The sequence below is a fragment of the Sphaeroforma arctica genome (genome assembly GCF_001186125.1).
Source record: "Sphaeroforma arctica JP610 unplaced genomic scaffold supercont1.289, whole genome shotgun sequence".
NCBI lineage: Eukaryota > Ichthyosporea > Ichthyophonida > Sphaeroforma > Sphaeroforma arctica.
In genome coordinates, this window is record NW_014040269.1 from 60,539 (window position 1) to 75,693 (window position 15,155).

Here is a 15,155-nt window from a genome sequence, read left to right on the forward strand (position 1 = left end):
ATATATATATATATATATATATATATATATATATATATATATATATATATATATATATATATATATATATATATATATATATATATATATATATATATATATATATGCATATATGTGTGTGTTTCTTTGTGTGTGTTATTGATGACAACAGTAAAATTTGGAACATACATGCAAGCACACAGTATACAAATATACACTCTCCTCACTACCACCTATAGACTATAATGTACAGTCCCTGCTTTTGGAACCGCTGTGTGTGTACACGAGAACGTAAAATACGAATAATGTTAAACCTAAATTATACAGTAAAACGTGAATCCCGAAAAAAAGGCACAATATTTAAATCTCATAGCGTATTAAGCTCTCGAATATGCAACGTGAAGGGTTACAGATGTTGACGATATACGCGTGCTTGGAATAATATTCGCATATAATACACGTGTCGCAATAATATATTTATATATTGGTACATTTGTCGAGAGAAAAAATACGTACTCATTTCATCGTGAAGGGAAACCTACCGGTAATTACTTGCTGTAAACGCATGTTGTTCTTTTAGTAGTCAAGAAGAAGAAACAACGGCGTCTAGACTGCTTGTTTCAAGTAGAATGATATATGTTGCAGTTGTGCGATTTCCATACATATCTAGACAGGAGCCGACTTCGATAAGAGTACCAGCATACAGCTATGTAGTGTTCTACTGTTCATATGTGTTGCGAACTCCAAATTGATCTTTGCTTTTAACCTGCGTGACTTTGTTTACAATACGAACCGAAAACCACTTTAGCGAGAGGTTCGAATATACTGTTTTGGAATACATATTTTAGAATTATTTATATATAAAATAATAAAATAAATATATGCACTAAAAATATATTTTTACAATGATCTTTTTTATATATATAAAAAACAATATATATTTGGGGCACAGCAGTGAGAATCGGGTCGTTCCCGTTCATCCAAAATGTCGTTTCACAAATCCGGGACTTTTGGAGCGATGTATTGGCTATAGCACCCGATACCAACGGTGAAAACCTAAAAACTCGACTGTTTTGACCTCCATTCCTCCAGGCCTTTCGATCCTAATTAAGTCAAAATTTTATGGGTTAGAAATGCTTCATCCTGTGTATGCTAAGCCGAAAAAGTCCATTTTACCTATTGTAAACATTTGGGCCGGGCAAAAGTCTATACATTGGGCCACCACATGTCCAGAATGTCGTTTTTGGAAACTCATCGGTTTTGGCATTGTTATGATCTGCCAAAAGCAACCATTCATTTTGGAGAAAAAAATGAAGGCTAGTTTTGGAAATATTTCGGGGTGAAAATCAGGATGAACGACCTGGTTCCTGTTTTTTTCAAATACTGCTGTGCAACCATATTTACTGCTATGTATTTAACTATTTTATTTTTAAACAAAAAAATACATTCATCCGTGAAAACATGTACTTTTTTTATAGAAAAATTTGACATACATTGTATTACTGTATAAATACCACATCATCGGTAAATTTATTTAGAGGGCATGTATTATCATATACATAATCATCGCGATCTCATCTCGAAGTGCATCAACTGTCGATACGATGATGAAGCCAGTGCAACCTACAGGTGAGAAGCTGTATGATGTAATGTTCTTTCCGTTGAATTGCGCATTTATAGACACGCATAAATGCAACCGTATATCTATTAACCGTACAAACGTATAACCAACCCCACAAACCATACAAGTTAACATTGCTAGCCAAAAAGTAGCGAGCGTATCGGATGACTTACCAATCGACCTTGATTCCTGAAGGTTTCGACATATTGTTAGCGTTAATGAGCCCAAAATTGCACGCCACCCGAGAAAGGCGTGCATACCGAATCGTACACGCGTGTGAAGACGATCAGTTATTCGCCTACTTGTGCATACAAATTCAAATTGAAAAGTCTTACAGTGGTGCACAGGCATATTCGAGGAGATGCTCTTACGCTAGGCTACCGGTGTATGCTTATAAAGTTGTGGTCAAGTGTTACCAACACTCTTTCTCATTCTGTTTGGAGGCGTGATCTACTCAGTTGGTGGCGTGCAGAATGAAGCTCTATATCACTCCTGGTGTCAATATACAAAACTGGAGTGGTGTACGGCTATTTTATCTCTCTATTTATAATATGTTGCATCGGTGTGACACGTACTCTTCTTTATCTTCAAAGCGGTGTACTATGAAGCACACGGATTATTGGTTTGGTTCAGTCTTGGAGCTTTACTTCTGGATTGTTCTTGAGCGTAGTGAGTGGTCGATTGTCGGACGAACGTCAAAAACTCGCCACAAATGGTAGCGTTTAGATATACACTCGTCGTGCAGATGAATGGTGACAATATGTGTTTGAATCTTTGGTATATGATTCTATCACAAGTGTAGCGAAAGATGTTCGAATGTTGTTACTGTACTCCCATATGTCTTGTGAAATGTAAGAGCTTCATGTGTACGCCGCTATGATATTCATGTGTATGCCGCTATGATATTCATGTGTATGCCGCTATGATTTTCATGTGTACGCCGCTACGATTTTCCACGAGTATTGGTGAGAAGTCTACTATGGTTGAGTTAGAGCCTCATACCTATGTATAACAGCAGTTGTATTATTATGCAAATTTTTGACCACTCACTGTAGAGAAAAACTGATGTACTTGGTCAAGGTCATTGCACTGAACAATGGCCTTGAGGCGCTCGTATAAACATGATAAGGATCGTCATATTACAGGACCAAGGTGACAAACAATGCAAGCCGAGGGACATTGTATATACATATGTGTTATAGGCTCATGGGTTGTGTTGAAGCTTCTCGTGGAACTGAGATTCTTCTTTGTTTATAAACGTCTATACCACTACTGTTATACCTGTACACATCCTAGTAGGATACTAGCTGATGATCGAAACTGACAGTTACCTAAGAAATCCTAACAATCCTACGAGAAGAATAAAGAGCGCGTACAATAATATTTAAATATATTTTGTTTCAAGAGACCTTTCGAGAACTTGCGCGTCCATGGGTGATGTGGTCTTTGTAGAGGTACTAGTATCAACCAAGGTGTCAAATATAGATTGTGTCCGTGTCATGATTATTAACTAGGTTGCACTTGGAAATATTTAGATACGTCGCGCAGTATGGAGCAATGACTGCTATCTTATTAGCATCGTCCGTGTTGCTCGTGTGCTCTAGTGATAACAAGTGTGCTGATCTCACCGAGCGCTTCAACTGTTTAAGATATTAATATCATCCCGAAAGTGTTTCACAAACTGTACAATGATGTAGCATATTGATGCAAGCGACGGTTTTAACTCACATGCCATACTTTATGTGAATTCTTCAGGGTTAGTCGAGGGCAAAGCATATCTGCCTCTGGGGAAATGGTTTATAATCAAGGCCGGGTGTATGATTTATCGTTGTAGATTCAGGTATATCAAATGGAGCGTTGTGTTCATCCTTCTTTGCGGAGTTTGTCAGCCCTTTTTATGAATCGTTTTATGACTACTAGCCCGTGCAGGAACAAACTTTAAAGATCAATTTCACACTTCATCCAGGTTTGCAAGTGATGACACTACATATTCCCAATTTTTGCTCAACTTCGAGGATGAAGACGAACTTCAAATGGAAATGCGGGTATATTGCTTGGTTTTCTCAATTGATTTTATCCTTTTTTTTTACTTTATATGACCGCGCTATGTGAAATCTAGATATGTCATGAACCTTTAATAACAGGTTGGTCTCGCAGCATTGGTGAATAGCAACTTCCATCTTACACGAATGTTAACAAGCAACCTGGAGATGATCGTCGTTATTCGCAAACCTTGCCCGAAGGTTGCAGCTAAAGCATTTCGGTGGCAAAAACCAGATCATCATGGCAGCTTGGTTTCAGTGCAATTCGTATTGCAAATCAGTCATCGCACAACTACGTGAGTATATTCTTTGTCGACTTCGCGTACGAATTGAAATTAAGAGCTTCATTCATTTAGCTCTCGTCTGTTGCGAGTAATTAGCTTACGCTCCGCTGTCCTGTCCTTTACAATATAATTAGAGGGCAAATTAAGCATAGCGTTCCGGCCATGCCTCAAAAATTGGCATCGGATTCTGCACCTGTCGTAAGAATGTTCGATGATGACCCAATTAAAGCAAATAGTTCTGGAAGCTCGGACTTAACAGCAAATTCTACAATGATGGTAGACCATGGTGAAAAGAAATTTCGGAAGGGCTTTTGCGAAATTACCGCAGCAATGGAAAGCTCTCGTAGGAGGATCGCAGAGACGATGTCAAGCCTTCGGATGAATGAGTTGATCAGCACAGGTATTGCCTTGTTAATTTTCACTTCCAGTGCAAAGAAATACTTTTTTGCTCAATGAACTCCACAATAGGCTTCAAGTTTTATATAAGTTTGATGACAGCTATTAATCATATTTATATACACAGCTTCACGTGTTAATTTCGTAGAGACCATACGTATGAAACAGGCCATCGTATTGATTCGCCCTGGAAACCGCTAGTGTTTCTTAAAACATTCTATCAAGCTTAGAATTTACTATTGCGTATTGAAGTTTACTGTCTGTCATCGGCGGCTCACCACTCGTGTTATCCCACAATGTATATTTAATATATACTTCATTCATATCTTGATTCATCAGCTTCGACTTTCCACATGCGCCCAACGGACACACACAAAAGCTGCGAAATACCCATCCTGTTCTACCCTGGATACCCATGCTGTTCCACCCTGGATAGAGAGCAGTGCAAGCTACGACTGCGGTAGGGTTATGAGAGCACCCTCAAATCAACAACCATCGAGCATGGGCAGATCAACTGCGCGAGCTGAATCAGCAACGCCAGGTGCGCATGGAGGTAGCTGAATCAGCAGACCTTTAGAATTTGCTAAGGAACTCGACAAAAGTTTTACTGAGAGCGTTGGAGATATCACTGGGAGACTTGAGAATGGTTGGCGAAAGTTTTCCCCAGTAGTGCTACGTGAGAGATCTATAATCTCGACAACAGTTTTAAAGTATCGCTGAGAATGCGTTCACATCTATCGTGTGTGGCTAGTACAGCTGGGCAAACATAAGCTCAACATAAGTTTTTAGCCGTCGTCTTCACTCGGTAAAATTCTTACAGAGTACCAGCTTGGAGCTCACACACCAGGCGTGTTTGAGGTATGTTTGTGTACCTTGATAGTCCCGAGTATTCTATGGAAGGTTAAAGAGGTCCACGGGTAACGCGTGTGTATGCGAGAACGCGCATAGCTACATGAATGAAGGCGAGCAAGACCTCTACGAGCTACCGTCAGGTTGAAGTTCAAATGAGTGAGGGAGCTCATATTCACGTGTGACGAGGCAAAATGCTAGATACCTTTAATCGACTTTTACAACAGCTCCATTCACGAGGGCAATACCTTCGCATCCTCAGTGAGAATGATGCCGTGCAAAATTCGAATATAAGAGTTCATGACATGCTTGATATTATATACACTCCCTGGAAGCTGACAGGCGTAATGAGAAATACCATGGAATTCTCCCGACTAGGACCATATACTGTGAGTTTTTGTATGTACCAATTACAACAGATGAATCTTATAGTAAACTGCTAGTCACAAATGAGTCAAGGGCAGCCCGACGTTGATGCGGACACAGGCTAGTCTAGAGCGAGCCTTGCTTGAATTTTGGTTATCGGAAGGACCGTAATATTATCAATCCACGAAGCAGTGAACCTAATCATATTAGACTGTGGCAACATCACTGAAAGTATAAATAGTGATGAAGGTGGACTCGCGTACACAATTGAACACAAGTACCCTTTGAGCGTATGTGAACGAATGCTTTATTTATTTTTTGTTACACGCAAATTAAACCAATGTGAACCGCAGCCTGTAGAGAATCCCCTCGTAGGTCAAACTAGGGAAGAAGCAAGCACTCTCGGTTTTTCAAAGTCATAGACGTAAAATAAAATAAACTTCGTCATTCGAAATTTGCTTTTAGTGCCATGGCAGATGCAAATGGGCATCTTTGATTTCTTTCAGCGAAGCCTGGTTGGGAAGGTAGAAGCCGAAGTACAAGCAGCCACCGTACCAATAATATGGTTGACCTAAACGCTTTACACTTTTGTCCGGGAGATGGCTGCTTTGGGCATTGGTAATCAATATTGAAAGGGCTTGCTGTATAGCATCCCATGGGAACTGAGCATTACTTTATAGTTAGACCTGGACTCGTAGTAGGAGACCTGCTATATCATAATAACGCAAATTCCCAAAGAATTTGGTGCCCTCTGAACTCGAATATGTAGGCACAATAACCGATTGTATAGTAAATATATCATCACTATGGTGTGTAACTTATGCATACTTCTGACATACAAATAACTTGTACATGCTTCTGACACACATGTAACTTGTACATACTTCTGACATGCATGTAACTTGTACATACTTCTGACATACATGTAACTTGTACATACTTATGACATACATGTAGCTTATACATACCTCTAACACACATGTAACTCATGCATACTTCTGACAAACATGTAACTTATGCATACTTCTGATATACATCTGGCATGCATTTATCTGACTGCTATGCATAGCGTGCTATGTATATTTGATATAATTTTGGAATATGCTGGGAGCGAGCGCTAGCGAGATATTTTGATTTATTTGATGGAGGCAAAGGGAAGTAAATGAGGGCCGTTTGTAGGGTGTAGCCCTTCTCACTTTTTTGACACGTCAGATATTTGTGACATGTCTGTGAACGTCAAATCCTCTTGTCATTTATTGTGTGTTTACAGTATTTCAGGACAAACCTAGTTTTATTTTTTAGGTCGTAACCCCCAACCGGGTTTCTCTTTCGCCTCGCACAGGGGTCATATTTGCCCCATGTGCACGACGACTGGTTTATTATAAAAAGGTTGTCTATATGAAATAAGCAAAACAGTCAATGAGAAAGTTGGTTGATAGGCAGATACCTATATAGGCTATAGGCCTTTTTATTGACACTCTATCAAATTCTACATCATGCTTTCTAGCTTATGATTCCTACGATTATATGATCGAGCTTGAAGAAGAGGCTTTAACATCGATCACTGGCTTGCCGGACTGGACATGGCTACGACATCCACCAGTAAGACAGATCTATCCAAGATGATCTACGTTCCCATCAACGATGTCGTAGATGAATCATACGAGAAAGTTCGGTAGACTCTGAAGAAAAACTGGACATCGGCTCAGGCGGCATTTGTCAAAGAAACTGATTGCATCGACATTCTAAAGTCTCTTGACCAATACTACGAAGCTAAAAATATTACTGTAGGTACGATTTGTATCTCTCTACGCCTGCAGCTCGCACCAACCATCCGCGTGGTATACCCTTGGGTCCTTTGAATCTTCTCGAGTGACGCTTTAAACGCCAGTTTAAGAATACATATTGATGGTACTCTTCTCCGTACTCTCTCACGGATGCAGGGTGAGTCTCTGTGCAGCTGGTCTCGCCGAGTCGAAGATATTCTCCTCTGGGCGAAAATCCAAGGCACTACGTTCTACCTTATTTATTGACGACCTGGCCGTCGCTGACAAGCAGCAGAACAAGAACCTGTATCTTATGTCATTCAAGTCACAAGATGACATCACCATTTATCACATGGCGGACTAACTACTCCCACGGTGGGTTCACCTATGCATTCACTTCATACGCCCACTTCTGTAGGAGCGCATTCTGTTCTTTGGTATAGTATTTATCTGTGTGTGCATTGTGTGCCGATGCAAACAGATCTACGGTGAGTTTTCCAAACCATCTTTCAGCTTTAGCATTCAGTATATAGCTTTATGGTTATAAGAATGTTAGTTTCCAAGGCGGTGTCCTCTTGGCTGTTATGTGTTGTTTTGTTCGCGTCTTGCAATACCTCTGAAGTTTTAGTATTAAACGTGTCTTCGTGTATACGCGACTACATATCTGCCATCTGGTTGTCCTTGCCTGGGACGTGTATGATGGAGAAATGGTGGTGGAATATTTTTGCTATCCATTTGGTTAACATTGGGTGTAACGTCTGTTGGCTGTTCATTTGCGTGAGCGCTTTATGATCCGTCCATAGAGTTATGTCCCCTCATTTGATGTATTCGGAGAAATGTTCCAGACTGTATACCAGTGCTAGCAGCTCTTTAGTGTTTTGTCATAGCGTTGTTGTGCTGGATTCATGCCTTTGGAAAAGTAGAGAATGTCTCTTCTGACCCCATTGATGACTTGAAATAAACATCCTCCTATGCTATAGACACTAACATCGTTCATGATTTGAAACTGTACCCCATCAACATGGTATACTTGTGTCGCCGAACATGCGATGGCTTCTTTGAGTTCTACCTACTTCTTTCTGAGTTCCGGAGTCCATAACATGAATAAGTTCTGGTCCATTTTCCCTTTCATTAGGTTCCGGAAGTGTTTAGTTGTGTAGGCAAAGTTGGGGACATAGTCGCGCATATAGTTCGCGAGTCCCACCACTTTGTGCAGATCTCTTTTTGTTCTGGGCAGTGGCCAGTCCATCATCCTTTTCTGTTTTTCAGAATTTGCTTTGAGTCCCTTTGTAGTGACTTTCACCCCCAGAATGTCGACCACTTTGACCGCGAATGCACACTTGTTGTGATTGAGTTGGAAGTTTGCTCCATTCAGTCGCTTGATTACTTCACGAACTGTCTTGCGGTGTTCTTCTTCTGTACGACTCGCAACGACTATGTCATCTACATACACTTGCACACCTTTGATGTCTATGAGCAAGTTTGCCATGACTCTCTGGAACTGTGCTATGAGTACGACTCGCAACGACTATGTCAGCTACATACATTTGCACACCTTTGATGTCTATGAGCAAGTTTGCCATGACTCTCTGGAACTGTGCTATGAGTGAGTGTAGTCCAAATGACGCTGACTTGAATGATTATTGCGCTCCTCTCCACGAGAATGTAAAGAAGTGTTGGCTTGCTTCGTCTACTAGAAAGTAGTGGAACCCTCCCGTGAGATCTAGCTTTGAGAAGAATTGTGCTTCTTGTACTTCCTTTTTTTGGTAGTACGAATTTATCTTGTTCATATTAGTAATTTATCTCGCGTAAGTCTAAACATGTTCTTACTTTTAAGGAGACCTGTTTGGTCATGTTCACCTGTTAATAACAATTGTAGGTTCACCGTTGTCGGTGGGGTTCGTTTGTATGTGACCATCTGTAAACCACCTTTGTACGTTTGTACGTTTTCATCCGTTTACGGAATATCCTTGTGAGGTACAAAGTCTTTGGCGTGCCTCATTTGTCTGACATTAATTTTTATTTGCTGGTACTGTGACTGTGGAGCCCGGTAGGTTGCAATGTACGTCAGGAGGTGTGTTTGCATTGGTATCTAAGAGGTCTGCAAGTGACTCTCTGAAACATTCTTGTTCATGCTCAGGATCTTCTTCATGTGGCGTGAGAAGTGATTCCCATTTGCATCTGTTGGTATAAGTGAATTTGCTATTCCTGTTATGTATATACCTATGTATGGTAGGATGTCCATACCGAGAAGTATTGGTGCCTTCTTGTCTGGTAGGTCCAACACTTCAAAACACTCAGAGGTTTTCCTTTCTCCACAGTTAACGTCACATACTTGGGTTGACCCTGTTCTTTGTACTCTGACAGCTGTTTGTGCTAGTTGTAAATAGCCCGGTTGTACTCTGACTGAGAGATATAGTTCAGTTGCTATACTCTTGTCCATACATCGTTGTGCGCTAGAGTTTATTAGTGCATTTTATGTGTTGCCATTGATTTGTATGTCAATGTGTAGTCGTTGGTCTCGTGGTACGGGAAGAAAAGATAAAGGCTGGTAATTTATATCATTTACATATTTATTGACAGCGTTTCTTCCTATGTATTTACAATAAGCCTGTCAGCCAGGTCAATCATGTTTGCTTCCGCCCACCAGTCGTTTCAGTGCTCGTCACCATCTGTGATGACTTCTACCTTGCCGGAGGTAATGGACAATCTTGCTACTTGTACATCGTTCTTGACACGCTCCTCAGCCTGCTTGGGTCTGATTCGATGCCTTCATGGGACATTGACTGAAACGATGTGGGGCTGGCATCACCTGACAATAAGGGTATGCACGCTTCTCGCGCGGCCCTTTCTTCTCTTGGGCTTGTCCTAATGGTTTGGTTTGCTTAGGTGCACCACTGTCCGGTTTGTGCCGTGTGGTCGTAGTGGTTGTGCTACCCTGAGACAGGCTTTGGTTGATTGTCTGCGAGATGTGTCGCTTGCGCTCTCTATATAACCGATCTGCCTGCACTTTGGCTGCTGCTCTTATGGTTGCTTCAGTAAAAGTGTGAAACGCGGTGTGTTTCATGTCGGATAAATGGCCTTCACCTCAATCAGGCTGTTTGTCTGCCTTGAATATGGCGTCTACTTTCTCCTGTTGTCCATAGTATGTAAGTGCTTGGTATCTTATGACCTTGAGGATTTGCAAGTGTATATGCTCTTGGTCTGAGTTGCGGTAACGCTCCTCTAACACATGCAATCGCTCTGTGCGCATCTCTACGTTTTTAGGCTTTGGTTGATTGTCTGCGAGATGTGTCGCTTGCGCTCTCTATATAACCGATCTGCCTGCACTTTGGCTGCTGCTCTTATGGTTGCTTCAGTAAGAGTGTGAAGCGCGGTGTGTTTCATATCGGATAAATGGCCTTCACCTCAATCAGGCTGTTTGTCTGCCTTGAATATGGCGTCTACTTTCTCCTGTTGTCCATAGTATGTAAGTGCTTGGTATCTTATGACCTTGAGGATTTGCAAGTGTATAGGCTCTTGGTCTGAGTTGCGGTAACGCGCCTCTAACACATGCAATCGCTCTGTGCGAATCTCTACGTTCAGTGTCTTATTCTACATGTCACTTAGAAACTTCTCTGACAGATAGTCTACTGGATGGTGTCTGAGTCTGTCAATATTGATTCTATTGAATTGATCAGAATCCTTGTAGTGCTTGGTCATATGTGTTTCAGAGTTTGAGCACTGCCTTGGTCTTCTCCGTTGCATCATGGAGTATAGTAGATATCTCACTAGCGCTGGGTACTGACATGGTGGCATAGACTTGGCTAATAATAGGTGTCTACATTGTGTAGTTAACTCTATGATATCTTCACGATTTTCTATTTCGAAATAACTGTCTCTAGGTAACTTCGGAAATTCGGAGGTTTTTAGTAGGTTGAGTGCAGGCTCATTGACCCTATCGCCTAAGCGTGAACGCATGCGTTCGAACTCACTAATGTACTGACTGATTTGAATAAGTTCATCTTCATCATCGTCGCTGCACTCATTGATGGCTAGATCGTATCTCCTTCTGAGTTCTGTATCGACGATTGGCATGTGTCATTCTGGTTGTTGGTCATGAATGCCTACTCTCAACTTGTGTAGAGTTGGGATAGGCACCGGATATGCACCGGTGCTGTTGTTCCAATTGGATAAAAACTTACTAACCAGGACGTGGTCGCCTTGACAGATGCTCTTATATTTTTCTAGACGCATTGCTGAGGCTTGTATGGATACCCCCCCCCCCTGGTATTGGCTGGCTTGAGCCACTGTCTGGGCTCGGCCCCCTGCTAGGCTGTCACCTGCTCCATCCGTGCCCACATCATCTTCTTCATCACCATACACGCCTGCTCTGGTTGCCGAAGACATCTCGAGATGTCTGTGTTGGTGTGTGAGTATTGCAGATTATTAGTAAAGACTCTTGCTATATTATGTGCAAATGCGCGTTTCACCCCCCTTGTCTTTGCTAATTTGTATGAAAATAAATAGAAATTGAATATATCCTTGAGCCACTGTCTGGGCTTGGACCCCCAGCTGGGCTGTCATGTGCTCCATCCGTGCCAACATCACCTTCTTCACCACCGTACACGCCTGCTCTGGTTGCCGTTGGCATCTTGAGATGTATGTGTTGGTGTGTGGGTATTGCAGGTTATTAGTAAAGACTCTTGCTATATTCTGTGCGAATGCGCGCTTCACCCCCCCCCCTTGTCTTTGCTAATAATTTGTATGACAATAAGTAAAAATTGAATTTATCTCACTTTATTTTATTGTGTTCGCGCTTTGCTGCACTTCCGTGGGAATTGTTTACCGTTCTGTGTTATGCGGTAGCTTGTTGCGGTCCTTCTTGTATTTGGGAGGGTTTATTTGGTGTTTGTCAGTCAAGCCTATTTCGTCACGTGTGGACTTGTGTATATTTCGTCATGTGAGAAATTATCATCTCATGTGATTTTAATTATGTTTTAGGAGGACATTGGTGCAGTGGTATGATGTTTTTTTTGGGGTTCTGACGTCAGGCTTTTTTCTTATTTGAAAATCCCCAACATTGAATTAATCAATCACTGTGACAGCTTCCGCAATTTTCACTGGTTCATCCTCCTACTACTTAACAATTCTTCACTGTAACACGATATTTTCACCTGAGTTGTGAATAACTCCACCCGTGAACACGATACGGTCATGAACATGATACGGTTACCTTGTTTGTGTCTCCTAAGTGACTGTAAGCGAGGAGTGGCTCCGCTCCGTCTTCACTTCCTCGACTGACTTCTTGTTGTCGTTCTAGTGCGAGGGAGCGGTTTCCTTGGGGCTTCCTCGTCTTTCTTTCTTCCTGTTTCCCGTGAGTCGGTTAGTAATCCTCAACTGGTGCCTTCTTGGTTCTGTCTCGTCTGAGCCCCTTCTGTGCTTCCACTTATAAAGCTTTTTGCAAGATAGTAACGTTATCAAGACCCCTGGCAACTATTTTGATCTCTCACTTAATGTTTGGTAATATACTACGTGAGTTTGCTTTGACTTACCTCAGTAAGGATATTGTAAAAAAATTGAGAGTATGGAGAGTAGCTGAATAGTACGAGTCAAAGGATAAAATAGACCTCTTCTCAAGTACGGTGATCTCAGTTAGAAAAAAGTCTACAGTCTGAGAGAACCGAACTGATTGATTTGGGTTTCTACTTCACTAGACTCAGGTTTCTACCTGAGTGATTCTCTCACATGCGGAGTCCCGGTATGGCATAACGGTTCTACCGCTAATATTTCTTATGACAATATTAGGAATAGAGGAAATACTCTAAATGTACATTGCCTACATGGGAAAGTCAATAAATGTACATACAGATTTACGGGTACGTTTTTTAATTACCCAATCGAATTCTCTAAACGCGAGTTTCAATTCTTTTCTTTTTAACCAATATTTAAATCATCGAAGTATACTGAAGAAGACTACTGTCGTTGGAAACTCTACATTTAATATAAACTTTATTATAAAGAGTAAGAACGGCAGGAATAACTGACTCAGAGGAAAGGCCAGCAGCCAAACAAGAGCAGAAACTCTTAGAGAAAATACTCTACATGTACATGGCCTACATGAGAAAGTCACTAAATGTACAAACAGATTTACGGATACGTTTTCTAATTGCCTAATTAAATTCACTAAATTTGATAATCAATTCCTTTTTCGAACTTATTTCAAATAAAATTTAAGAATTACATTTAAAGACTTTTTTTTATGTACATTCTGTGACTTTCCAGTGCTGTAAATATTTTGATGACACCTGGGTTCGACGCAAAAAAAAAAAGGGGCGGTTTTTCTATTTTTGTTAGGTTCAAAATGCCGGTGGGTGACAACTGACAACCGACTCGCACATCTACAAAATCTTGTACGGATGGGATGTAAAACAAAAATAATAAAGGTACATGTGTATGTAAAAGTACAGGAAATGCACACAGCTTCAGCACTTTATACTACAGTTCGATACAATCCATGCTGCACCTATCTACTTCATGATCCGTGCTTTAATATATATACGTATTTACTTTATACAATTCTACAGTAATGAGACGCGCGATTTTAGTGAGAGTCTAACAACAGCGAATAAATACAGGTGTGTGTGTGTGTGTGTGTGTGTGTGTGTGTGTGTAAATGGGTGAATTGACCCGATCGAGGAGAGCAGACAGTATTGCATCCCATCCGGCATACTACCAAGGGTCAGACTTGGAAGGGTCTCAATAACTCAGTCTGCGGTCTATTGCAGAAGGCGTACACCCGTATTGACAAGCTGGTCGTCTACAATCTGTCCCCTGCTGCACATAAGTATTTGGCACATATTTCCACAGGGACTCTTCAGTCGCGCATGTCCCTAGTCGAGTCTGCGCTAGCGTTCGCTCAGTCGATATTCCATGCTGAGAAGGTCAAGGAATGGACGGACGCAGCGAACAGTAGGGCGCATGCACCAATCATTATTGGTGTGGCATCCTCCGGTCGACCGCAGCAACTTCTGCGAGTGCAGCTGTAGTCTGGTTTGCCAAAAGCTTGGACGGTGTCGCCGCCGAGATAGTGGTGTTAGTGTAGCGGGCGGTGTGAATGGAAGTTAGGTCTAGCTTGACTGTTGCCGTAAAAATACGGCCAGGGCCCAAAACCTTAAACCCTAGCTCAGTTCGGGATAGGCCCACTGAGCCGATCACATGATCTCCTGGCCACTGCGCTCAAACGCAGGGGTCAGGCCACCGAACAGAGCGACGCCCGCCGCATCCTAAACACTACACCCGACTCCTACTCGCGCCTTATTCGCGCCCAATCCATGTTGCCAACTAAGCCAGCCACCACGCTCTGGGAACGCCTGCGGGCATCGATCGGGACCTCACGTAATCAAATTGAGACCGCGTCTCTGGAACCGCACTGCCTGCCACCGGATCATCGTCTGCCTCTTGCTGCTGTTGACGGCTACTACCCCACGTATCCGCCACTGCTAACAGTGGCGCCTAATTCTTGACTTTATCTGCCCGAAAATTACCCGACCGGGCAAAGGACAACCCTTGAATAATCAGGTCAATGCGCGCCAACTGTGTGGCAGGGGCTACCCCAACCCACGCTGAACGTAAGAGATCCTTCACGTCCGAGGTCATGTCATAGACGACATTGTAGAAATACGGCCTCCGGTCAGTCTAAAATATCAAGATCAATTGAGATAATACATTGGTGTTTATTTGTATTTTAAATAATTTAATACAAGCTCTTTTTCCAATATTTCCAAAGTGTTCTAAATTCACTTTGATGGCTCCAATAGCCTGAATATTTGGTATGATTCATCTACTTGGACCTATTTGAGACATTAGTAGA

General features: G+C 41.8%; 3 protein-coding genes across 4 annotated transcripts in view; 2 read left to right on the forward strand and 1 right to left on the reverse strand.

The window, feature by feature from the left end:
- Nucleotides 1-788, reverse strand: part of SARC_04863 (hypothetical protein) — a 22,416-nt gene extending 21,628 nt beyond the window's left edge. The window contains exon 1 of the mRNA XM_014301290.1: nucleotides 522-788. Within this exon, the coding sequence (XP_014156765.1) occupies nucleotides 522-546 (25 nt within the window). The 5' untranslated portion in view covers nucleotides 547-788. The remainder of the gene's footprint in view (nucleotides 1-521) is intronic.
- Nucleotides 789-1,531: 743 nt separating this feature from the next.
- SARC_04864 lies at nucleotides 1,532-5,789 on the forward strand. 2 transcript variants are annotated; one of them, XM_014301292.1, is made up of 6 exons: nucleotides 1,532-1,608; nucleotides 3,356-3,440; nucleotides 3,567-3,645; nucleotides 3,745-3,938; nucleotides 4,061-4,326; nucleotides 4,662-5,789. In XM_014301292.1, the coding sequence occupies exons 1-6, from the start codon at nucleotides 1,584-1,586 to the stop codon at nucleotides 4,784-4,786; spliced, it is 774 nt and encodes a 257-aa protein (XP_014156767.1). In that variant the 5' UTR covers nucleotides 1,532-1,583; the 3' UTR covers nucleotides 4,787-5,789. The 2 variants fall into 2 exon arrangements, with proteins under 2 accessions (XP_014156767.1, XP_014156766.1); XM_014301291.1 differs by having other exon boundaries at nucleotides 3,745-4,326.
- An 8,380-nt stretch (nucleotides 5,790-14,169) lies between these two features.
- Nucleotides 14,170-14,808, forward strand: SARC_04865 (hypothetical protein; the record flags this gene model as incomplete). The annotated part of the gene is made up of 2 exons (XM_014301293.1): nucleotides 14,170-14,319; nucleotides 14,473-14,808. The coding sequence occupies 2 exons, from the start codon at nucleotides 14,170-14,172 to the stop codon at nucleotides 14,806-14,808; spliced, it is 486 nt and encodes a 161-aa protein (XP_014156768.1).
- Between the last annotated feature and the right edge of the window lie 347 nt (nucleotides 14,809-15,155).